The following is a 25,206-nucleotide window of genomic DNA, read 5'->3' as shown; positions in this document are numbered from 1 at the left end:
TCTATGGGGAGAGACTGAAGAATACTGTCTCATCATCATGCTGTCTATGGGGAGAGACTGAAGAATACTGTCTCATCATCATGCTGTCTATGGGGAGGGACTGAAGTGCCTGGTTCTAACTTCTAACTGCCCTCAACGAAGATGTGTGAATACCCAAAAATGTCTTGCATGCTAATGTCTTGATGGAAGTATTGGCCATCATCATTAGCATATATTTGCATTAGAACCATTATCTGGACATCCCAAAAACCATTAGAACCATTAGAACCATTATCTGGACATCCCAAAAACCATTAGAACCATTATCTGGACATCCCAAAAACCATTAGAACCATTATCTGGACATCCCAAAAACCATTAGAACCATTAGAACCATTATCTGGACATCCCAAAAACCATTAGAACCATTATCTGGACATCCCAAAAACCATTAGAACCATTATCTGGACATCCCAAAAACCATTAGAACCATTATCTGGACATCCCAAAAACCATTAGAACCATTATCTGGACATCCCAAAAACCATTAGAACCATTAGAACCATTATCTGGACATCCCAAAAACCATTAGAACCATTATCTGGACATCCCAAAAACCATTAGAACCATTATCTGGACATCCCAAAAACCATTAGAACCATTAGACCCATTATCTGGACATCCCAAAAACAACAATGGAGACTCTTAAAGAGGCAGTGTTATTAAAGTGGAGTGCACTTCCATAGAAAATGCTTTTGCACATTTTACACTCAACCTTTTTATAGTATCACTATTCATAATGCTGGTGGAGAGTTGACCCTTATTATTTCATTTCATTTCATATTTATTTATTTCATTTCAGTTATGGTTTTACATGATCATATTAATTTTTACTTTGTACTTTTTTTTTTTTTTTTACATATTCCATACAGAAAGGAAAAGGAGCAGGAAGAAGATAAATCTTATATATACCTGCCCCTATCATTAAAAAAAACATCTAATTGATGTGGAGAGTTTACCCTTTTATAGTATCACTATTCATAATGCTGGTGGAGAGTTGACCCTTTTATAGTATCACTATTCATAATGCTATACATGGTGGAGAGTTTACCCTTTTATAGTATCACTATTCATAATGCTGGTGGAGAGTTGACCCTTTTATAGTAACACTATTTATAATGCTGGTGGAGAGTTGACCCTTTTATAGTATCACTATTCATAATGCTGGTGGAGAGTTGACCCTTTTATAGTATCACTATTCATAATGCTATACATGGTGGAGAGTTGACACTTTTATAGTAACACTATTCATAATGCTGGTGGAGAGTTGACCCTTTTATAGTATCACTATTCATAATGCTATACATGGTGGAGAGTTGACACTTTTATAGTAACACTATTCATAATGCTATACATGGTGGAGAGTTGACCCTTTTATAGTATCACTATTCATAATGCTATACATGGTGGAGAGTTGACACTTTTATAGTAACACTATTCATAATGCTATACATGGTGGAGAGTTGACACTTTTATAGTAACACTATTCATAATGCTGGTGGAGAGTTGACCCTTTTATAGTATCACTATTCATAATGCTATACATGGTGGAGAGTTGACACTTTTATAGTAACACTATTCATAATGCTATACATGGTGGAGAGTTGACCCTTTTATAGTATCACTATTCATAATGCTGGTGGAGAGTTGACCCTTTTATAGTATCACTATTCATAATGCTATACATGGTGGAGAGTTGACCCTTTTATAGTATCACTATTCATAATGCTGGTGGAGAGTTGACCCTTTTATAGTAACACTATTTATAATGCTGGTGGAGAGTTGACCCTTTTATAGTATCACTATTCATAATGCTGGTGGAGAGCTGACCCTTTTATAGTATCACTATTCATAATGCTGGTGGAGAGCTGACCCTTTTATAGTATCACTATTCATAATGCTGGTGGAGAGCTGACCCTTTTATAGTATCACTATTCATAATGCTGGTGGAGAGCTGACCCTTTTTATAGTATCACTATTCATAATGCTATACATGGTGGAGAGTTGACCCTTTTATAGTATCACTATTCATAATGCTGGTGGAGAGTTGACCCTTTTATAGTATCACTATTCATAATGCTGGTGGAGAGCTGACCCTTTTTATAGTATCACTATTCATAATGCTATACATGGTGGAGAGTTGACCCTTTTATAGTATCACTATTCATAATGCTGGTGGAGAGTTGACCCTTTTACAGTATCACTATTCATAATGCTGGTGGAGAGTTGACCCTTTTATAGTTTCACTATTCATAATGCTGGTGGAGAGTTTACCCTTTTATAGTAACACTATTCATAATGCTATACATGGTGGAGAGTTGACCCTTTTATAGTATCACTATTCATAATGCTGGTGGAGAGTTGACCCTTTTATAGTTTCACTATTCATAATGTTATACATGGTGGCGAGTGGACCCTTTTATAGTATCACTATTCATAATGCTGGTGGAGAGTTGACCCTTTTATAGTATCACTATTCATAATGCTGGTGGAGAGTTGACCCTTTTATAGTTTCACTATTCATAATGCTGGTGGAGAGTTGACCCTTTTATAGTTTCACTATTCATAATGCTATACATGGTGGAGAGTTGACCCTTTTATAGTATCACTATTCATAATGCTATACATGGTGGAGAGTTGACCCTTTTATAGTTTCACTATTCATAATGCTGGTGGAGAGTTGACCCTTTTATAGTTTCACTATTCATAATGCTATACATGGTGGAGAGTTGACCCTTTTATAGTAACACTATTCATAATGCTATACATGGTGGAGAGTTGACCCTTTTATAGTATCACTATTCATAATGCTATACATGGTGGAGAGTTGACCCTTTTATAGTATCACTATTCATAATGCTGGTGGAGAGTTGATCCTTTTATAGTATCACTATTCATAATGCTATACATGGTGGAGAGTTGACCCTTTTATAGTATCACTATTCATAATGCTATACATGGTGGAGAGTTTACCCTTTTATAGTATCACTATTCATAATGCTGGTGGAGAGTTGACCCTTTTATAGTAACACTATTTATAATGCTATACATGGTGGAGAGTTGACCCTTTTATAGTATCACTATTCATAATGCTGGTGGAGAGTTGACCCTTTTATAGTATCACTATTCATAATGATGGTGGAGAGTTGACCCTTTTATAGTATCACTATTCATAATGATGGTGGAGAGTTGACCCTTTTATAGTATCACTATTCATAATGCTATACATGGTGGAGAGTTGACCCTTTTATAGTATCACTATTCATAATGCTATACATGGTGGAGAGTTGACCCTTTTATAGTATCACTATTCATAATGCTATACATGGTGGAGAGTTGACCCTTTTATAGTATCACTATTCATAATGCTGGTGGAGAGTTGACCCTTTTATAGTATCACTATTCATAATGCTGGTGGAGAGTTGACCCTTTTATAGTATCACTATTCATAATGCTGGTGGAGAGTTGACCCTTTTATAGTATCACTATTCATAATGCTGGTGGAGAGTTGACCCTTTTATAGTATCACTATTCATAATGCTGGTGGAGAGTTGACCCTTTTATAGTATCACTATTCATAATGCTGGTGGAGAGTTGACCCTTTTATAGTATCACTATTCATAATGCTATACATGGTGGAGAGTTGACCCTTTTATAGTATCACTATTCATAATGCTATACATGGTGGAGAGTTGACCCTTTTATAGTATCACTATTCATAATGCTATACATGGTGGAGAGTTGACCCTTTTATAGTATCACTATTCATAATGCTGGTGGAGAGTTGACCCTTTTATAGTATCACTATTCATAATGCTATACATGGTGGAGAGTTGACCCTTTTATAGTATCACTATTCATAATGCTATACATGGTGGAGAGTTGACCCTTTTATAGTATCACTATTAATAATGCTATACATGGTGGAGAGTTGACCCTTTTATAGTATCACTATTCATAATGATGGTGGAGAGTTGACCCTTTTATAGTATCACTATTCATAATGCTATACATGGTGGAGAGTTTACCCTTTTATAGTATCACTATTCATAATGCTGGTGGAGAGTTGACCCTTTTATAGTAACACTATTTATAATGCTATACATGGTGGAGAGTTGACCCTTTTATAGTATCACTATTCATAATGCTGGTGGAGAGTTGACCCTTTTATAGTATCACTATTCATAATGCTGGTGGAGAGTTGACCCTTTTATAGTATCACTATTCATAATGCTATACATGGTGGAGAGTTGACCCTTTTATAGTATCACTATTCATAATGCTGGTGGAGAGTTGACCCTTTTATAGTATCACTATTCATAATGCTGGTGGAGAGTTGACCCTTTTATAGTATCACTATTCATAATGCTGGTGGAGAGTTGACCCTTTTATAGTATCACTATTCATAATGCTGGTGGAGAGTTGACCCTTTTATAGTATCACTATTCATAATGCTGGTGGAGAGTTGACCCTTTTATAGTATCACTATTCATAATGCTATACATGGTGGAGAGTTGACCCTTTTATAGTATCACTATTCATAATGCTATACATGGTGGAGAGTTGACCCTTTTATAGTATCACTATTCATAATGCTATACATGGTGGAGAGTTGACCCTTTTATAGTATCACTATTCATAATGCTGGTGGAGAGTTGACCCTTTTATAGTATCACTATTCATAATGCTATACATGGTGGAGAGTTGACCCTTTTATAGTATCACTATTCATAATGCTATACATGGTGGAGAGTTGACCCTTTTATAGTATCACTATTCATAATGCTATACATGGTGGAGAGTTGACCCTTTTATAGTATCACTATTCATAATGCTGGTGGAGAGTTGACCCTTTTATAGTATCACTATTCATAATGCTGGTGGAGAGTTGACCCTTTTATAGTATCACTATTCATAATGATGGTGGAGAGTTGACCCTTTTATAGTATCACTATTCATAATGCTATACATGGTGGAGAGTTTACCCTTTTATAGTATCACTATTCATAATGCTATACATGGTGGAGAGTTGACCCTTTTATAGTATCACTATTCATAATGCTGGTGGAGAGTTGACCCTTTTATAGTATCACTATTCATAATGCTGGTGGAGAGTTGACCCTTTTATAGTAACACTATTCATAATGCTGGTGGAGAGTTGACCCTTTTATAGTAACACTATTTATAATGCTATACATGGTGGAGAGTTGACCATTTTATAGTATCACTATTCATAATGCTGGTGGAGAGTTGACCCTTTTATAGTATCACTATTCATAATGCTGGTGGAGAGTTGACCCTTTTATAGTAACACTATTCATAATGCTGGTGGAGAGTTGACCCTTTTATAGTATCACTATTCATAATGCTGGTGGAGAGTTGACCCTTTTATAGTATCACTATTCATAATGCTGGTGGAGAGTTGACCCTTTTATAGTATCACTATTCATAATGCTATACATGGTGGAGAGTTGACCCTTTTATAGTATCACTATTCATAATGATGGTGGAGAGTTGACCCTTTTATAGTATCACTATTCATAATGCTATACATGGTGGAGAGTTGACCCTTTTATAGTATCACTATTCATAATGCTATACATGGTGGAGAGTTGACCCTTTTATAGTATCACTATTCATAATGCTGGTGGAGAGTTGACCCTTTTATAGTATCACTATTCATAATGCTATACATGGTGGAGAGTTGACCCTTTTATAGTATCACTATTCATAATGCTGGTGGAGAGTTGACCCTTTTATAGTATCACTATTCATAATGCTGGTGGAGAGTTGACCCTTTTATAGTATCACTATTCATAATGCTGGTGGAGAGTTGACCCTTTTATAGTATCACTATTCATAATGCTGGTGGAGAGTTGACCCTTTTATAGTATCACTATTCATAATGCTGGTGGAGAGTTGACCCTTTTTATAGTATCACTATTCATAATGCTGGTGGAGAGTTGACCCTTTTATAGTATCACTATTCATAATGCTGGTGGAGAGTTTACCCTTTTATAGTATCACTATTCATAATGCTGGTGGAGAGTTTACCCTTTTATAGTTTCACTATTCATAATGCTGGTGGAGAGTTGACCCTTTTATAGTATCACTATTCATAATGCTGGTGGAGAGTTGACCCTTTTATAGTATCACTATTCATAATGCTGGTGGAGAGTTGACCCTTTTATAGTTTCACTATTCATAATGCTGGTGGAGAGTTGACCCTTTTATAGTATCACTATTCATAATGCTATACATGTGGAGAGTTGACCCTTTTATAGTATCACTATTCATAATGCTGGTGGAGAGTTGACCCTTTTATAGTAACACTATTCATAATGCTATACATGGTGGAGAGTTGACCCTTTTATAGTTTCACTATTCATAATGCTGGTGGAGAGTTGACCCTTTTATAGTATCACTATTCATAATGCTGGTGGAGAGTTGACCCTTTTATAGTATCACTATTCATAATGATGGTGGAGAGTTGACCCTTTTATAGTATCACTATTCATAATGCTGGTGGAGAGTTGACCCTTTTATAGTATCACTATTCATAATGCTATACATGGTGGAGAGTTGACCCTTTTATAGTATCACTATTCATAATGCTGGTGGAGAGTTGACCCTTTTATAGTATCACTATTCATAATGCTGGTGGAGAGTTGACCCTTTTTATAGTATCACTATTCATAATGCTGGTGGAGAGTTGACCCTTTTATAGTATCACTATTCATAATGCTGGTGGAGAGTTTACCCTTTTATAGTATCACTATTCATAATGCTGGTGGAGAGTTTACCCTTTTATAGTATCACTATTCATAATGCTGGTGGAGAGTTTACCCTTTTATAGTTTCACTATTCATAATGCTGGTGGAGAGTTGACCCTTTTATAGTATCACTATTCATAATGCTGGTGGAGAGTTGACCCTTTTATAGTATCACTATTCATAATGCTGGTGGAGAGTTGACCCTTTTATAGTTTCACTATTCATAATGCTGGTGGAGAGTTGACCCTTTTATAGTATCACTATTCATAATGCTATACATGTGGAGAGTTGACCCTTTTATAGTATCACTATTCATAATGCTGGTGGAGAGTTGACCCTTTTATAGTAACACTATTCATAATGCTATACATGGTGGAGAGTTGACCCTTTTATAGTATCACTATTCATAATGCTGGTGGAGAGTTGACCCTTTTATAGTATCACTATTCATAATGCTGGTGGAGAGTTGACCCTTTTATAGTATCACTATTCATAATGCTGGTGGAGAGCTGACCCTTTTATAGTATCACTATTCATAATGCTATACATGGTGGAGAGTTGACCCTTTTATAGTAACACTATTCATAATGCTGGTGGAGAGTTGACCCTTTTTATAGTAACACTATTCATAATGCTATACATGGTAGAGAGTTGACCCTTTTATAGTTTCACTATTCATAATGCTGGTGGAGAGTTGACCCTTTTATAGTATCACTATTCATAATGCTGGTGGAGAGTTGACCCTTTTTATAGTATCACTATTCATAATGCTGGTGGAGAGTTGACCCTTTTATAGTATCACTATTCATAATGCTGGTGGAGAGTTTACCCTTTTATAGTATCACTATTCATAATGCTGGTGGAGAGTTTACCCTTTTATAGTTTCACTATTCATAATGCTGGTGGAGAGTTGACCCTTTTATAGTATCACTATTCATAATGCTGGTGGAGAGTTGACCCTTTTATAGTATCACTATTCATAATGCTGGTGGAGAGTTGACCCTTTTATAGTTTCACTATTCATAATGCTGGTGGAGAGTTGACCCTTTTATAGTATCACTATTCATAATGCTATACATGTGGAGAGTTGACCCTTTTATAGTATCACTATTCATAATGCTGGTGGAGAGTTGACCCTTTTATAGTAACACTATTCATAATGCTATACATGGTGGAGAGTTGACCCTTTTATAGTATCACTATTCATAATGCTGGTGGAGAGTTGACCCTTTTATAGTATCACTATTCATAATGCTGGTGGAGAGTTGACCCTTTTATAGTATCACTATTCATAATGCTGGTGGAGAGCTGACCCTTTTATAGTATCACTATTCATAATGCTATACATGGTGGAGAGTTGACCCTTTTATAGTAACACTATTCATAATGCTGGTGGAGAGTTGACCCTTTTTATAGTAACACTATTCATAATGCTATACATGGTGGAGAGTTGACCCTTTTATAGTTTCACTATTCATAATGCTGGTGGAGAGTTGACCCTTTTATAGTATCACTATTCATAATGCTGGTGGAGAGTTGACCCTTTTATAGTATCACTATTCATAATGTTGGTGGAGAGTTGACCCTTTTATAGTATCACTATTCATAATGCTGGTGGAGAGCTGACCCTTTTATAGTGTCACTATTCATAATGCTATACATGGTGGAGAGTTGACCCTTTTATAGTATCACTATTCATAATGCTATACATGGTGGAGAGTTGACCCTTATTAAATATTGAACTGAAGTAAAATGAAACCAAATGGACCAAGAGTTAAACATCCGTATTGCTTAATTTACACAAAATCTACACAATTAGAGAATGTAGAATAATTGTTATTTGGATCAACGACTGTTATCTATCCTATGGTACCAACATCAATACAGCATGGAATTGTGTACAAAATCCAATCTGACGACAACACAACATTCTTCTAAGTTTTGGGTCTGAGAGGCTAAATATCATCAAATGGTGGTCTGTGGCTCAAATGCCAAATAATCAATGGACCCTGATATGAAAAGAACCACTGCTATAAAGCTTGCTTAAAAACGCAGCATTATAACATTATAACATATATTGTAATGACATTGATTTCACAGGCTTGCTGGTGAAAAGTGAGGCAGTGATATTCACCATAATGTGCTGGAAAATAACCATCTTTGTTTGTTAAGAGGACAGTATATTGTTTGTTAAGAGGACAGTATATTGTTTGTGTTTCTGGGGATGATGTAGAACATTAAAAATAAATGAAACAATGGTAGTTCATGACAATCCACAGTAAACAGCTTTTGAATTTACCTGTGCCTTTGTTTGAAATGTACCCATTCTGCATACTGTGAAACACCTCCCAGCTCTCCTCCAGATGGAGATGGGTCATCATCAGATATATTTACTTAAGTTATGTATTTCTTCATCCACATGCTAACATGCTGTCTTCATCAATATAGTATGTCAACCCCACAGATGTTATAGTTCATTTCCAAAGTGATCAAATTATGTTGTGCAATTAAACGGTCAGCTAGATGATGAAAGGTGAGTACTGGTATGTCACCGTATGTGAATACAATAAAGTGATATTTTTCTGTGCATTCTTCTTAGGATTATTTCCAAATCCAAACACTTACTAAATAGCCAATAAACAAGCAAATGTTGAGTTTATTTAACTACATAGCTAATCAACAAGTAAATGTTTATGTTTATGAATGAACAATTAGTAGCCTATGGTATTATTTTACATATGAAAGTCAATTATTTGTTAGAAGGGTAGGCACAATAAGCTTAGGCTTCAGCCTACACCTTTTTGGTCAATATTTATTTTTGCAAAAAAAACACAAAGCAGGCACTGTATTGTTTTTAATGACCAAAATAAATAAACTCTACTCTACTATACCAGTTGCATATTCGCCTGGAAAATATATATATTACGCTAATTTTGTCTTTTTGGAACAGAAATATGTTGTAGCGTCTTCCTGGTTGTCATAGAGATGTCTTAGTAGCCCTGCATATTTGCCAGTTTAAAATTGCATTTTAAAATCTGTCTTTTTCGTTAATGCGTACGAATCCGAGCTGCAAACATTACTTACAGTATTTATACGAATTCTATCTGCCTACTGTGAAAAAAGAATGTAGTTACTCAGTGGAAAATCCCTGCTAACACGTGTGTCGCACGGCTCGCAATTCCTGTTCAACGGGAGTCACGTGGTTTGACGAGACACGTTTGCTCCACGGCTGTCTACACCCCCCCTCCACCCCCCCCCCCCCCCCCCACCCCCCCTTATCCCCCCTCCCCCCACCACAACACAGCCGTGGAGCAAAGCTTGTCTCGTCAAACCACGTGACTCCCATTGAAGGTTAATTGCGAGCCGTGCGACACCGAGAAGACACGCTTGTCTTCCGTGTGTGACTGAGGCCTCAGTGACGAGTGATCAGACAGCGTCGTCTATCTGCCCACACGGCAGGAATGCTGCCCGACCCGACCGGCAGGACGGAGCGCAACACGGGAACCCGAGAGGCTTGGCTGCACATTCTCACACCGGCCTGGTATGGGGAGGAAGAGACTGAGACTGGCCTGGTATGGGGAGGAAGAGACTGAGACTGGCCTGGTATGGGGAGGAAGAGACTGAGACTGGCCTGGTATGGGGAGGAAGAGACTGAGACTGGCCTGGTATGGGGAGGAAGAGACTGAGACTGGCCTGGTATGGGGAGGAAGAGACTGAGACTGGCCTGGTATGGGGAGGAAGAGACTGAGACTGGCCTGGTATGGGGAGGAAGAGACCGAGACTGGCCTGGTATGGGGAGGAAGAGACTGAGACTGGCCTGGTATGGGGAGGAAGAGACTGAGACTGGCCTGGTATGGGGAGGAAGAGACTGGCCTGGTATGGGGAGGAAGAGACTGAGACTGGCCTGGTATGGGGAGGAAGAGACTGAGACTGGCCTGGTATGGGGAGGAAGAGACTGAGACTGGCCTGGTATGGGGAGGAAGAGACTGAGACTGGCCTGGTATGGGGAGGAAGAGACTGAGACTGGCCTGGTATGGGGAGGAAGAGACTGAGACTGGCCTGGTATGGGGAGGAAGAGACTGAGACTGGCCTGGTATGGGGAGGAAGAGACTGAGACTGGCCTGGTATGGGGAGGAAGAGACTGGCCTGGTATGGGGAGGAAGAGACTGAGACTGGCCTGGTATGGGGAGGAAGAGACTGAGACTGGCCTGGTATGGGGAGGAAGAGACTGAGACTGAGACTGGCCTGGTATGGGGAGGAAGAGACAGACTGAGACTGGCCTGGTATGGGGAGGAAGAGACTGAGACTGGCCTGGTATGGGGAGGAAGAGACAGACTGAGACTGGCCTGGTATGGGGAGGAAGAGACTGAGACTGGCCTGGTATGGGGAGGAAGAGACTGAGACTGGCCTGGTATGGGGAGGAAGAGACTGAGACTGGCCTGGTATGGGGAGGAAGAGACTGAGACTGGCCTGGTATGGGGAGGAAGAGACTAAGACTGAGACTGGCCTGGTATGGGGAGGAAGAGACTGAGACTGAGACTGGCCTGGTATGGGGAGGAAGAGACTGAGACTGGCCTGGTATGGGGAGGAAGAGACTAAGACTGAGACTGGCCTGGTATGGGGAGGAAGAGACTGAGACTGGCCTGGTATGGGGAGGAAGAGACTGAGACTGAGACTGGCCTGGTATGGGGAGGAAGAGACTGAGACTGGCCTGGTATGGGGAGGAAGAGACTGAGACTGGCCTGGTATGGGGAGGAAGAGACTGAGACTGGCCTGGTATGGGGAGGAAGAGACTGAGACTGGCCTGGTATGGGGAGGAAGAGACTGAGACTGAGACTGGCCTGGTATGGGGAGGAAGAGACTGGGACTGGCCTGGTATGGGGAGGAAGAGACTGAGACTGAGACTGGCCTGGTATGGGGAGGAAGAGACTGAGACTGGCCTGGTATGGGGAGGAAGAGACTGAGACTGAGACTGGCCTGGTATGGGGAGGAAGAGACTGGGACTGGCCTGGTATGGGGAGGAAGAGACTGAGACTGAGACTGGCCTGGTATGGGGAGGAAGAGACTGAGACTGGCCTGGTATGGGGAGGAAGAGACTGAGACTTGCCTGGTATGGGGAGGAAGAGACTGAGACTGGCCTGGTATGGGGAGGAAGAGACTGAGACTGGCCTGGTATGGGGAGGAAGAGACTGAGACTGGCCTGGTATGGGGAGGAAGAGACTGAGACTGGCCTGGTATGGGGAGGAAGAGACTGAGACTGGCCTGGTATGGGGAGGAAGAGACTGAGACTGGCCTGGTATGGGGAGGAAGAGACTGAGACTGGCCTGGTATGGGGAGGAAGAGACTGAGACTGGCCTGGTATGGGGAGGAAGAGACTGAGACTTGCCTGGTATGGGGAGGAAGAGACTGAGACTTGCCTGGTATGGGGAGGAAGAGACTGAGACTGGCCTGGTATGGGGAGGAAGAGACTGAGACTGGCCTGGTATGGGGAGGAAGAGACTAAGACTGAGACTGGCCTGGTATGGGGAGGAAGAGACTGAGACTGAGACTGGCCTGGTATGGGGAGGAAGAGACTGAGACTGGCCTGGTATGGGGAGGAAGAGACTGAGACTTGCCTGGTATGGGGAGGAAGAGACTGAGACTGGCCTGGTATGGGGAGGAAGAGACTGAGACTGAGACTGGCCTGGTATGGGGAGGAAGAGACTGAGACTTGCCTGGTATGGGGAGGAAGAGACTGAGACTGGCCTGGTATGGGGAGGAAGAGACTGGCCTGGTATGGGGAGGAAGAGACTGAGACTGGCCTGGTATGGGGAGGAAGAGACTGGGACTGGCCTGGTATGGGGAGGAAGAGACTGAGACTGGCCTGGTATGGGGAGGAAGAGACTAAGACTGAGACTGGCCTGGTATGGGGAGGAAGAGACTGGCCTGGTATGGGGAGGAAGAGACTGAGACTGGCCTGGTATGGGGAGGAAGAGACTGAGACTGGCCTGGTATGGGGAGGAAGAGACTGAGACTGGCCTGGTATGGGGAGGAAGAGACTGAGACTGGCCTGGTATGGGGAGGAAGAGACTGAGACTGGCCTGGTATGGGGAGGAAGAGACTGAGACTGGCCTGGTATGGGGAGGAAGAGACTGAGACTGGCCTGGTATGGGGAGGAAGAGACTGAGACTGGCCTGGTATGGGGAGGAAGAGACTGAGACTGGCCTGGTATGGGGAGGAAGAGACTGAGACTGGCCTGGTATGGGGAGGAAGAGACTGAGACTGGCCTGGTATGGGGAGGAAGAGACTAAGACTGAGACTGGCCTGGTATGGGGAGGAAGAGACTGAGACTGAGACTGGCCTGGTATGGGGAGGAAGAGACTGAGACTGGCCTGGTATGGGGAGGAAGATACTGAGACTGAGACTGGCCTGGTATGGGGAGGAAGAGACTGAGACTGAGACTGGCCTGGTATGGGGAGGAAGAGACTGAGACTGGCCTGGTATGGGGAGGAAGAGACTGAGACTGGCCTGGTATGGGGAGGAAGAGACTGAGACTGGCCTGGTATGGGGAGGAAGAGACTGAGACTGGCCTGGTATGGGGAGGAAGAGACTGAGACTGGCCTGGTATGGGGAGGAAGAGACTAAGACTGAGACTGGCCTGGTATGGGGAGGAAGAGACTGAGACTGAGACTGGCCTGGTATGGGGAGGAAGAGACTGAGACTGGCCTGGTATGGGGAGGAAGATACTGAGACTGAGACTGGCCTGGTATGGGGAGGAAGAGACTGAGACTGGCCTGGTATGGGGAGGAAGAGACTGAGACTTGCCTGGTATGGGGAGGAAGAGACTGAGACTGGCCTGGTATGGGGAGGAAGAGACTGAGACTGGCCTGGTATGGGGAGGAAGAGACTGAGACTGGCCTGGTATGGGGAGGAAGAGACTGAGACTGGCCTGGTATGGGGAGGAAGAGACTGAGACTGGCCTGGTATGGGGAGGAAGAGACTGAGACTGGCCTGGTATGGGGAGGAAGAGACTGAGACTTGCCTGGTATGGGGAGGAAGAGACTGAGACTGGCCTGGTATGGGGAGGAAGAGACTGAGACTGGCCTGGTATGGGGAGGAAGAGACTAAGACTGAGACTGGCCTGGTATGGGGAGGAAGAGACTGAGACTGAGACTGGCCTGGTATGGGGAGGAAGAGACTGAGACTGGCCTGGTATGGGGAGGAAGAGACTGAGACTGGCCTGGTATGGGGAGGAAGAGACTGAGACTGGCCTGGTATGGGGAGGAAGAGACTGAGACTGGCCTGGTATGGGGAGGAAGAGACCGAGACTGGCCTGGTATGGGGAGGAAGAGACTGAGACTGGCCTGGTATGGGGAGGAAGAGACTGAGACTGGCCTGGTATGGGGAGGAAGAGACTGGCCTGGTATGGGGAGGAAGAGACTGAGACTGGCCTGGTATGGGGAGGAAGAGACTGAGACTGGCCTGGTATGGGGAGGAAGAGACTGAGACTGGCCTGGTATGGGGAGGAAGAGACTGAGACTGGCCTGGTATGGGGAGGAAGAGACTGAGACTGGCCTGGTATGGGGAGGAAGAGACTGAGACTGGCCTGGTATGGGGAGGAAGAGACTGAGACTGGCCTGGTATGGGGAGGAAGAGACTGAGACTGGCCTGGTATGGGGAGGAAGAGACTGGCCTGGTATGGGGAGGAAGAGACTGAGACTGGCCTGGTATGGGGAGGAAGAGACTGAGACTGGCCTGGTATGGGGAGGAAGAGACTGGCCTGGTATGGGGAGGAAGAGACTGAGACTGGCCTGGTATGGGGAGGAAGAGATTGAGACTGGCCTGGTATGGGGAGGAAGAGACTGAGACTGGCCTGGTATGGGGAGGAAGAGACTGAGACTGGCCTGGTATGGGGAGGAAGAGACTGAGACTGGCCTGGTATGGGGAGGAAGAGACTTTAAATGTGGTTTATTGTAGTATGTGTTGTTTGAGGCCAGGACTCTGAGCGCATCTAGTCTGACCAGAACCTCCCTCTGGTACGTACCTAGTTTGACCAGAACCTCCCTCTCCAGGTCGGTGACCTGTTTGGTGGCCTCCTCCAGGGAGCAGCTGAGTCTCATCTTGGGCCGGAGCAGTTCCAGGGTGTCGCTGATCATGTAGTCGATGTCGATGGGGAACGGGTGGTCCTTGTTCCACACGTCAACTCCCTTCTTCCACCACACGTACCGCTGGGGGCCACACAGAGAAACAACACGTCAACTCCCTTCTTCCACCAGACGTACCGCTGGGGGCCACACAGAGAAACAACACCCTGCTTCCACCACACGTACCGCTGGGGGCCACACAGAGAAACACTCTGCTTCCACCACACGTACCGCTGGGGGCCACACATAGAAACAACACGTCAACTCCCTTCTTCCACCAGACGTACCGCTGGGGGCCACACAGAGAAACAACACCCTGCTTCCACCACACGTACCGCTGGGGGCCACACAGAGAAACACTCTGCTTCCACCACACGTACCGCTGGGGGCCACACATAGAAACAACACGTCAACACCCTGCTTCCACCAGACGTACCGCTGGGGGCCACACAGAGAAACAACACATCAACACCCTGCTTCCACCACACGTACCGCTGGGGGCCACACAGAGAAACAACACATCAACACCCTGCTTCCACCACACGTACCGCTGGGGGCCACACAGAGAAAAAACACATCAACACCCTGCTTCCACCACACGTACCGCTGGGGGCCACACAGAGAAAAAACACGTCAACACCCTGCTTCCACCAGACGTACCGCTGGGGGCCACACAGAGAAACAACACTCTGCTTCCACCAGACGTACCGCTGGGGGCCACACAGAGAAACAACACTCTGCTTCCACCAGACGTACCGCTGGGGGCCACACAGAGAAACAACACTCTGCTTCCACCAGACGTACCGCTGGGGGCCACACAGAGAAACAACACCCTGCTTCCACCAGACGTACCGCTGGGGGCCACACAGAGAAACAACACCCTGCTTCCACCAGACGTACCGCTGGGGGCCACACAGAGAAACAACACCCTGCTTCCACCACACGTACCGCTGGGGGCCACACAGAGAAACCCTGGAACTACATATTTTCAGATGGGGGTCCGTGGCCCAATAGAGATAATTCTGGGGGTCCTTGACATGAAAAAGGTTGAGCACCACTGACATAGAAACATGGGTTTAAAGGTTGAGCACCACTGACATAGAAACATGGGTTTAAAGGTTGAGCACCACTGACATAGAAACATGGGTTTAAAGGTTGAGCACCACTGACATAGAAACATGGGTTTTAAAGGTTGAGCACCACTGACATAGAAACATGGGTTTTAAAGGTTGAGCACCACTGACATAGAAACATGGGTTTTAAAGGTTGAGCACCACTGACATAGAAACATGGGTTTTAAAGGTTGAGCACCACTGACATAGAAACATGGGTTTTAAAGGTTGAGCACCACTGACATAGAAACATGGGTTTTAAAGGTTGAGCACCACTGACATAGAAACATGGGTTTTAAAGGTTGAGCACCACTGACATAGAAACATGGGTTTTAAAGGTTGAGCACCACAGACATAGAAACATGGGTTTTAAAGGTTGAGCACCACTGACATAGAAACATGGGTTTTAAAGGTTGAGCACCACTGACATAGAAACATGGGTTTTAAAGGTTGAGCACCACTGACATAGAAACATGGGTTTTAAAGGTTGAGCACCACTGACATAGAAACATGGGTTTTTCAGAAAACTATTAGGATTTAGAAGCCTTTTCTTTAATGGGTTAAACAGCAGCTGAAGCTACAGAATGAGGTTTGGGCTTCAGCCCAACTTATTAATGATTACAATAATTATCCCTTAAAGATAAGGTTTGGGCTTCAGCCCAACGTATTAATGATTAAAATAATTATCCCTTAAAGATAAGGTTAACGAAAAACAAGAACAAAAGCAAACGGAAAAACTGATTTTCTACAGTGCTGTGCTTCTTAAATATCAATGATAACAAACAAAAAATAATGAAAAGACACATTCGGCTTGTATGCCTTATACTAGTTACACACATACATCTAGTTCTACCATATAATAATAGTGGTAATAACAATATTAACCAATAGTATTATTATTAATAATAATAATATTAGCAATAATACTAGTAATAGTAGTAACAATAGTAGTATTTCTCCATTCTGTTCCACACAGAGACACAACCACACTGTGCTCTAGACCAGGGGGTCTCAACACGCCATTGTGTGGACCCCCGGAAATGCTTTGCCAACGTCTCGGGACCCCCGCCCCGCCCCCTCCCGACCCCAAATATAAATTGACTGCTACAATAACCTTAATAATAGAGACAATACACCATAAATAAATACTGAAACCAGATATAATCATTAGGGAAGGTGTATGCATGTACTATGTGTACTATATGTAAACTCTTCATTTCCACTTTCCAGCCATTCAGTTGCCAAAAGAAAGTTGCGACCCCCCGAGGGGTCGCGACCCACGGGTTGAGAACCCCTGCTATAGGCTGAAAGACTGATTATGATGACTAAAACTAAGACTAAATGTATTTTCGAATGTAAATTCGTTAACAGATAAAAACTAGACTAAAATGTTAGGAAGGGACTGGTGGACAAGAGATCCAGTAGAAGTCATTTTACACTTGGTTGCATGCTGAAAATAGCCGATCTACAAGCTCAACGCGTTGTGGGCTTGTAGATTGGGGACTTATCTAACATCTAATATGTATATCACTGGATGTTTTGAGCATTATTTTGACAAGCAAAATGCTATTCTGTATTTCTATAAATGCTATTCTGTATTTCTATAAATGTTATTCTGTATTTCTATAAATGCTATTCTGTATTTCTATAAATGCTATTCTGTATTTCTATAAATGCTATTCTGTATTTCTATAAATGTTATTCTGTATTTCTATAAATGCTATTCTGTATTTCTATAAATGCTATTCTGTATTTCTATAAAAGCTATTCTGTATTTCTATAAATGTTATTCTGTATTTCTATAAATGTTATTCTGTATTTCTATAAATGATATTCTGTATTTCTATAAATGCTATTCTGTATTTCTATAAATGCTATTCTGTATTTCTATAAATGCTATTCTGTATTATTTCTATAAATGCTATTCTGTATTTCTATAAATGCTATTCTGTATTTCTATAAATGCTATTCTGTATTTCTATAAATGCTTTTCTGTATTTCTATAAATGCTATTCTGTATTTCTATAAATGTTATTCTGTATTTCTATAAATGATATTCTGTATTTCTATAAATGCTATTCTGTATTTCTATAAATGCTATTCTGTATTTCTATAAATGCTATTCTGTATTATTTCTATAAATGCTATTCTGTATTTCTATAAATGCTATTCTGTATTTCTATAAATGCTATTCTGTATTTCTATAAATGCTATTCTGTATTTCTATAAATGCTATTCTGTATTTCTATAAATGCTATTCTGTATTTCTATAAATGCTATTCTGTATTTCTTGGCAACGTTAACTTGCGTCCCCCCCCCCCCCCCCCCCCCCCGGGGAGCAAAGGGTTAATCAGAGGGAATCCGGATGGAGTGGATTAACCCTTTGATCAGAAACTTCATGTCAAGTGTAAAATCAGCCATTACGACACCATCAAGGCCCGCCAAATTACAATTTAGTCGACTAAATCAACTGTAGATTTAGTTGAGTAAAATCGCATGACATTTAGTCGACTAAAACCAGACTAACACCAAGACATTCCAGGTGACTAAAATGTGACTAAAACTAAATGACAACATGCCTGGAAGTAGATGAGGAAACAGTCCAGCTTCCTCTTGGAGGAGCCGCGGTCAAAGTACTGTCCACAGGTGTCCAGCAGGGTGCAGACCAGCCGGATGCGGAACAGGTGCTCGGGGGGGTCCAGGGGGGAGGGGCTGCCGTCCTGGTTCACCCCGAAGGAGATGAAGGAGAACAGGGTGCGGAAGATGACGGCCGACTCCACCATGCGGTAGTTGTACAGCTCGCCCAGGAACTTAGCGCTGCTGATGCGCCGCTGGTTGAACTTGGGCTGGTTGACCTGTTTGGAGAAGACAACAGAGCACCGAGGTCTGACGTCAAGCGCTAAGTCCACGGGTTCATGTACTTTTTATTTGTATTATAATCCCCATAGGGGGGTCTTAGATCGCCCCAAATAATTAACCCATTTTGACCTGAGATCAGATTCTAAAAATGTCTTCTACATCCTGACAGTTTTCTGAAAAAGCTATGTTTCTATGTCAGTCGTTCTTCGATTTTTCAAAAATAGCAGACCTACAAGCTCATATGAGCTTGTAGGTCTGCTATTTTTCAATAGCTAAAGCATAACATAATGCTAACACCAAAAGGGGTTCCCGCCCAAAATGGGTTAAGAACTGTTTAAAAATAAACAAATCATCCCGGCCGTTTCACTCATATGGATATGAAGAATCAACTGACTGAGAGAAAACGCTGTTGTTACTGAATTACTTACATTTTCACTAGAAACAGACTGTATTATACGTATATACCCCCATCTGAAAATATGTTGTTCCAGGGAACCCTGGAAACAAAGATTTGAGTTAAAAACGTTCACTCTGAATCTGAAAGTATATATTCAAAGATTCAAAGAAAAAAATAGCAGACCTACAAGCTTGTAGCGCGGCACTCGGTGCAGCGCTATGAGCTTGTAGATCTGCTATTTTTCAACAGCTAAAGTATAACATGATGCTTAAAACACCAACAGGGGTTCCCTCACGTCCAGAATGGGTTAACTTAAGTCTTTGTGGTACATTAAGCCTAGCTTATACCCTTATACCCTTTTAAAGGTCTGCTCATTAAGCCTAGTTTATACCCTTATACCCTTTTAAAGGTCTGCTCATTAAGCCTAGCTTATACCCTTTTAAAGGTCTGCTCATTAAGCCTAGCTTATACCCTTATATGCTTTTAAAGGTCTGCTCATTAAGCCTAGCTTATACCCTTATATGCTTTTAAAGGTCTGCTCATTAAGCCTAGCTTATACCCTTATATGCTTTTAAAGGTCTGCTCAAAAGGTCAAAACAAATTATATTTATTTTGACTTTTTCCAAATGATTGTCACACAGCCAATGTGTTCTGTGTACTGTAGCAAAGACTGAAATAGGGTTAGGGTTAAAATACACTTTTAACCATTTAAGCCCTACTTACTTTGTCCTACAAGGAATAGTGAAAATAGCATTACCAGAATACCAGTTCACCTAGAAATGCCCAAAATAGGGACGCTGGGTTTAACCCATTCTGGACGGGAACCCCTTTTGGTGTTTTAAGGATTATGTTATGCTTTAGCTATTGAAAAATAGCAGATCTACAAGCTCATCATAGCATTGTATAGCAGATTGTAGATCTGCCATTTTTGAAAAATCCTGAAAATGTGCCTCAAATCTTTGAATATATTAATATTCTTTCAGAGCGAAAGTTTTTAACTCAAATCTCCTGGAACAACATATTTTCAGATGGGGGTCGGCGGGAAAATACATAATTCTAGGGGTCCTTGACATGAAATATTGAGCACCACTGATACAGAAACATGAGGTATTTCAGAAAACTGTCAGGATTTAGAAGACATTTGTAGAATCGGCCTTGAAAGAAGTCCAAGACCCTGAGCCAGGTTCAAATACACACACACACACACACACACACACACACACACACGCGGATGTCTCACTCACCTCCATGCCCAGAGGGGTGTCTCACTCACCTCCATGCCCAGAGGGGTGTCTCACTCACCTCCATGTCCAGAGGGGTGTCTCACTCACCTCCATGCCCAGAGGGGTGTCTCACTCACCTCCATGTCCAGAGGGGTGTCTCACTCACCTCCATGCCCAGAGGGGTGTCTCACTCACCTCCATGTCCAGAGGGGTGTCTCACTCACCTCCATGCCCAGAGGGGTGTCTCACTCACCTCCATGTCCAGAGGGGTGTCTCACTCACCTCCATGCCCAGAGGGGTGTCTCACTCACCTCCATGTCCAGAGGGGTGTCTCACTCACCTCCATGCCCAGAGGGGTGTCTCACTCACCTCCATGTCCAGAGGGGTGTCTCACTCACCTCCATGCCCAGAGGGGTGTCTCACTCACCTCCATGCCCAGAGGGGTGTCTCACTCACCTCCATGCCCAGGCGGATGTCCTCCAGAGGGGTGTCTCACTCACCTCCCTGCCCAGAGGGGTGTCTCACTCACCTCCATGCCCAGAGGGGTGTCTCACTCACCTCCATGCCCAGGCGGATGTCCTCCAGCACCCCGTCCACCACGTGGATGCCCACGTCCTCCTGGTACGCCACCAGGCCGGCCAGAAGGTTGGCCACGCAGTGGATGCTGTTGTACTTCACGTTCCAGATGTTCACCATGCAGCAGATCAGGTACGACTTGATCTCTGGGTCCTGCCAGGGCAGTTTACGCATCTGCCTCAGCACCTGGTGGACAGACAGACAGACGGATGGGTTAGGGTCAGGGTCCTGATGGACAGACAGACAGATGGATGGGTTAGGGTCAGGGTCCTGATGGACAGACAGACAGATGGATGGGTTAGGGTCCTGATGGACATTGAGTATTCATATAGACTGCCTGCAGGTAGAGAGTTGTTTATCTGTTGGTCTTGGTCAGTAGCCTAGACCACCAACCTTTGGTCTTGGTCAGTAGCCTAGACCACCAACCTTTGGTCTTGGTCAGTAGCCTAGACCACCAACCTTTGGTCTTGGTCAGTAGCCTAGACCACCAACCTTTGGTCTTGGTCAGTAGCCTAGACCACCAACCTTTGGTCTTGGTCAGTAGCCTAGACCACCAACCTTTGGTCTTGGTCAGAAGCCTAGACCACCAACCTTTGGTCTTGGTCAGTAGCCTAGACCACCAACCTTTGGTCTTGGTCAGAAGCCTAGACCACCAACCTTTGGTCTTGGTCAGTAGCCTAGACCACCAACCTTTGGTCTTGGTCAGTAGCCTAGACCACCAACCTTTGGTCTTGGTCAGTAGCCTAGACCACCAACCTTTTATAAGCTTATATAATCACTAGTCACTGATTCACTGGTATACCAAAATCTATTTGAAAATAAGTTAGTATCATTGTTCTCAGGTCGAATATATTGATATACGATCAAGATTTGATTGATTCATTGAGATTAATTCATTACAAAGCCTATAATTAATTTGATTAACAAAATGAGTCCCAGCCCTATTTTTCATCTGGGAGCATATTTCCTCTACAGAAGAAACATGAAGCTAAACTAATTATAGCCTGTATTGTATTATGAGAGAATACAGTTATTAATTTCGCAATCTGAGTGGTACTATTTTTTTATAATATATTTTTGTACTTTTTTCCCGGGACTGTATACATTTACTTCGGGACGGTTCAAATTCTATTTCGGGACGGTTCCGGGACGTTGGTGAAAAAAGTTAGTCTGGAGCCCTGGACGAACAAACAGACACTTCTATTTAGCCAAAGAACAGAACAGGAATTCATCATAAAGGAGGTAAAAAGGGAAAAGAAACATATACAGTGAGGGGGAAAAAGGGTGGGCGGTGGGGGGGGATTCAGATTTTATGGGGGCCAGTTTCGAATTGCAGCCGTCCGTAGGTGCCCTTTGAGAGCGGTTTTGAAGGTGTGTGTGTGTGTGTGTGTGTGTGTGTGTGTGTGTGTGTGTGTGTGAACTAGGCATGCCACGGTATGATAATTTACAGTACGGTACGGTGCCGATATTGATAACCCATACCTCGGTATACACGGTATTTATATAAAAACAATTATAATAATCCCCCCCCCCCCCCCCACACCTATGTCTAGTGACTACCCCCACCTCCTTATAAGCCCTTCTTTGGCCCCCAACCTGTAGGCCTACATATCGTATTTTTTATTTTGACCTTTTGTGATAATTTGAATTTTATTGTTATTTGTCATGTCATGATTACCCAGGACCTGAATGGAAACAAGACTGCAAGGACTGTTTTCAGTGATCCCTTTGGACATGTGTTTGACTGTACCCTGTACTGATTACATTTCTGCCAATAAAGTATTCAATCAATGAATCAATAGCTATTCCCCACTGTATTACACTGTACTATGGCTCCCCCTAATGGCCGTTTATGGTACGTGTACCCTGCACGCTGTAGCAGGGTAATCTGTGCATGCTCACAACTCTGTGTGCCGTGTTGACAGTTCACACTTAGTTAGTACAAACATATGGAAATATGGAATATACAATTGGATCTGGGTGTCTTTCAGCAACACTAACTCAAAGGTAGGAAGCAACTTTTCAATCTACTGCAGCTGTGTGGTGAAAATAAATGTTTTGCCTTCGTCTGCGAGTGGAGTTGCACTGCATATGAGCAGCATGCGCCGCCCACCGCTGTATTCAAATACCGTAAACTCGGAAATATCTACAGTCTGAAATAACACCATAGAATACAGTCCACTATCTACAGTCTGAAATGACACCATAGAATACAGTCCACTATCTACAGTCTGAAATGACACCATAGAATACAGTCCACTATCTACAGTCTGAAATGACACCATAGAATACAGTCCACTATCTACAGTCTGAAATGACACCATAGAATACAGTCCACTATCTACAGTCTGAAATGACACCGTGGAATACAGTCCACTATCTACAGTCTGAAATGACACCATAGAATACAGTCCACTATCTACAGTCTGAAATGACACCATAGAATACAGTCCACTATCTACAGTCTGAAATGACACCATAGAATACAGTCCACTATCTACAGTCTGAAATGACACCATAGAATACAGTCCTCTATCTACAGTCTGAAATGACACCGTGGAATACAGTCCACTATCTACAGTCTGAAATGACACTGTGGAATGACATCACCAGGACAACGTTTGGTGATTTCTTCCTCTCTACTCAGAGAGCAGACCTGGGCATTGTACGGCCCACGGGCTGACTCTGACCTGGGCATTGTACGGCCCACGGGCTGACTCTGACCTGGGCATTGTACGGCCCACGGGCTGACTCTGACCTGGGCATTGTACGGCCCACGGGCTGACTCTGACCTGGGCATTGTACGGCCCACGGGCTGACTCTGACCTGGGCATTGTACGGCCCACGGGCTGACTCTGACCGGGCCCCGGAAGATTACTTGATAATTAGGAAAAAAAACATACTTTCATTACCTTATGGGTGGACTAAAACCGCATTGCTTTTATTTTGAAGCCCATGTATTCTCACAGTGCATGCAATCTGCACGTCAACTGTGCATGTGAATTGCGTGTGATTGAGAACCTTCCTCATATGCCAAAATGTCGCGTTGGTGAAACGTCGGTGAATGCAAATAGCCATGAAGCATGCAGCTCCACAACACGGTAGGCGCATGCTTTGATTACCAAACTTCCTCGCAGGAGGACAAGTTAAATCCCATTATGCTTTGCTTTATTTAACCCGCTCTAACCCGCCTCGCCAATAAAGTTAAGATGTTTTAGGATGCTGCATCGTAAGGCGGTGTTGTGCCCAGAATGTGGCATGCTTCTTCTTCAGAACGCTTGGGCGATGCGCCGTGAGCCGTGAGCCCTGAGCCCTGAGCCCTGAGCCGTGAGCCCTTTCTCATTTGGCCCCTTTGGAAAAATAATTGCCCACCCCGGTCATAGAGTGACCGTACCTTCTTGGTGGTGACCTTGGAGAGGTCATAGTGACCGTACCTTCTCGGTGGTGACCTTGGAGAGGTCATAGTGACCGTACCTTCTCGATGGTGACCTTGGAGAGGTCATAGTGACCGTACCTTCTCGGTGGTGACCTTGGAGAGATCATAGTGACCGTACCTTCTCCGTGGTGACCTTGGAGAGGTCCTTGTAGAGCAGCTTGCGGATGTACTCGTGCAGCGGAGGTCTCTTCTTCCTCACAGTCTTCTCCATGGGGGGGGGGTTGCAGTAGTAGTAGGCGTTCTCCACCATGGTCACGTAGCGCGCATCCAGGTGCTGAGCCTGCTTCTTACGCATCATCTGTTCCTGTAATATAGTAATAATAATAATAATAATAACATCATCTGTTCCTGTAATATAATAATAATAATAATAATAATAACATCATCTGTTCCTGTAATATAGTAATAATAATAATAATAATAACATCATCTGTTCCTGTAATATAGTAATAATAATAATAATAATAACATCATCTGTTCCTGTAATATAATAATAATAATAATATCAGTCCAGGTGCTGAGCCTGCTTCTTACGCATCATCTGTTCCTGAGGATCCACAGAGGGCCAGAATGATGAGAATAAACACATTTGACCTGAGATCAGATTCAAAAAATGTCTTCTACATCCTGACAGTTTTCTGAAAAAGCTATGTTTCTATGTCAGTCGT

General features: G+C 43.3%; 1 protein-coding gene across 6 annotated transcripts in view; it reads right to left on the bottom strand.

Annotated features, from left to right (window-relative positions):
* Positions 1-25,206, bottom strand: part of upf2 (UPF2 regulator of nonsense mediated mRNA decay) — a 94,973-nt gene that overhangs the window by 29,087 nt on the left and 40,680 nt on the right. For 5 of the 6 annotated variants that reach the window (XM_079530660.1, XM_079530663.1, XM_079530661.1 and 2 more), the window contains exons 12-15: positions 24,657-24,842; positions 21,085-21,288; positions 18,627-18,902; positions 14,836-15,019 (exon numbers count right to left, since the gene is read on the bottom strand). In XM_079530660.1, coding sequence (XP_079386786.1) covers positions 14,836-15,019; positions 18,627-18,902; positions 21,085-21,288; positions 24,657-24,842 — 850 coding nt within the window. Of the gene's footprint in view, positions 1-14,835; positions 15,020-15,828; positions 15,838-18,626; positions 18,903-21,084; positions 21,289-24,656; positions 24,843-25,206 lie in introns of all 6 variants that reach the window. The other variant, XM_079530662.1, reaches the window with a different exon arrangement.

Source organism: Electrona antarctica, assembly GCF_951216825.1.
Source record: "Electrona antarctica genome assembly, contig: scaffold_47, whole genome shotgun sequence".
NCBI classification, from domain to species: domain Eukaryota; kingdom Metazoa; phylum Chordata; class Actinopteri; order Myctophiformes; family Myctophidae; genus Electrona; species Electrona antarctica.
Note: the sequence above shows the minus strand (reverse complement) of the source record. Positions and strands in the feature narration are given on the sequence as shown.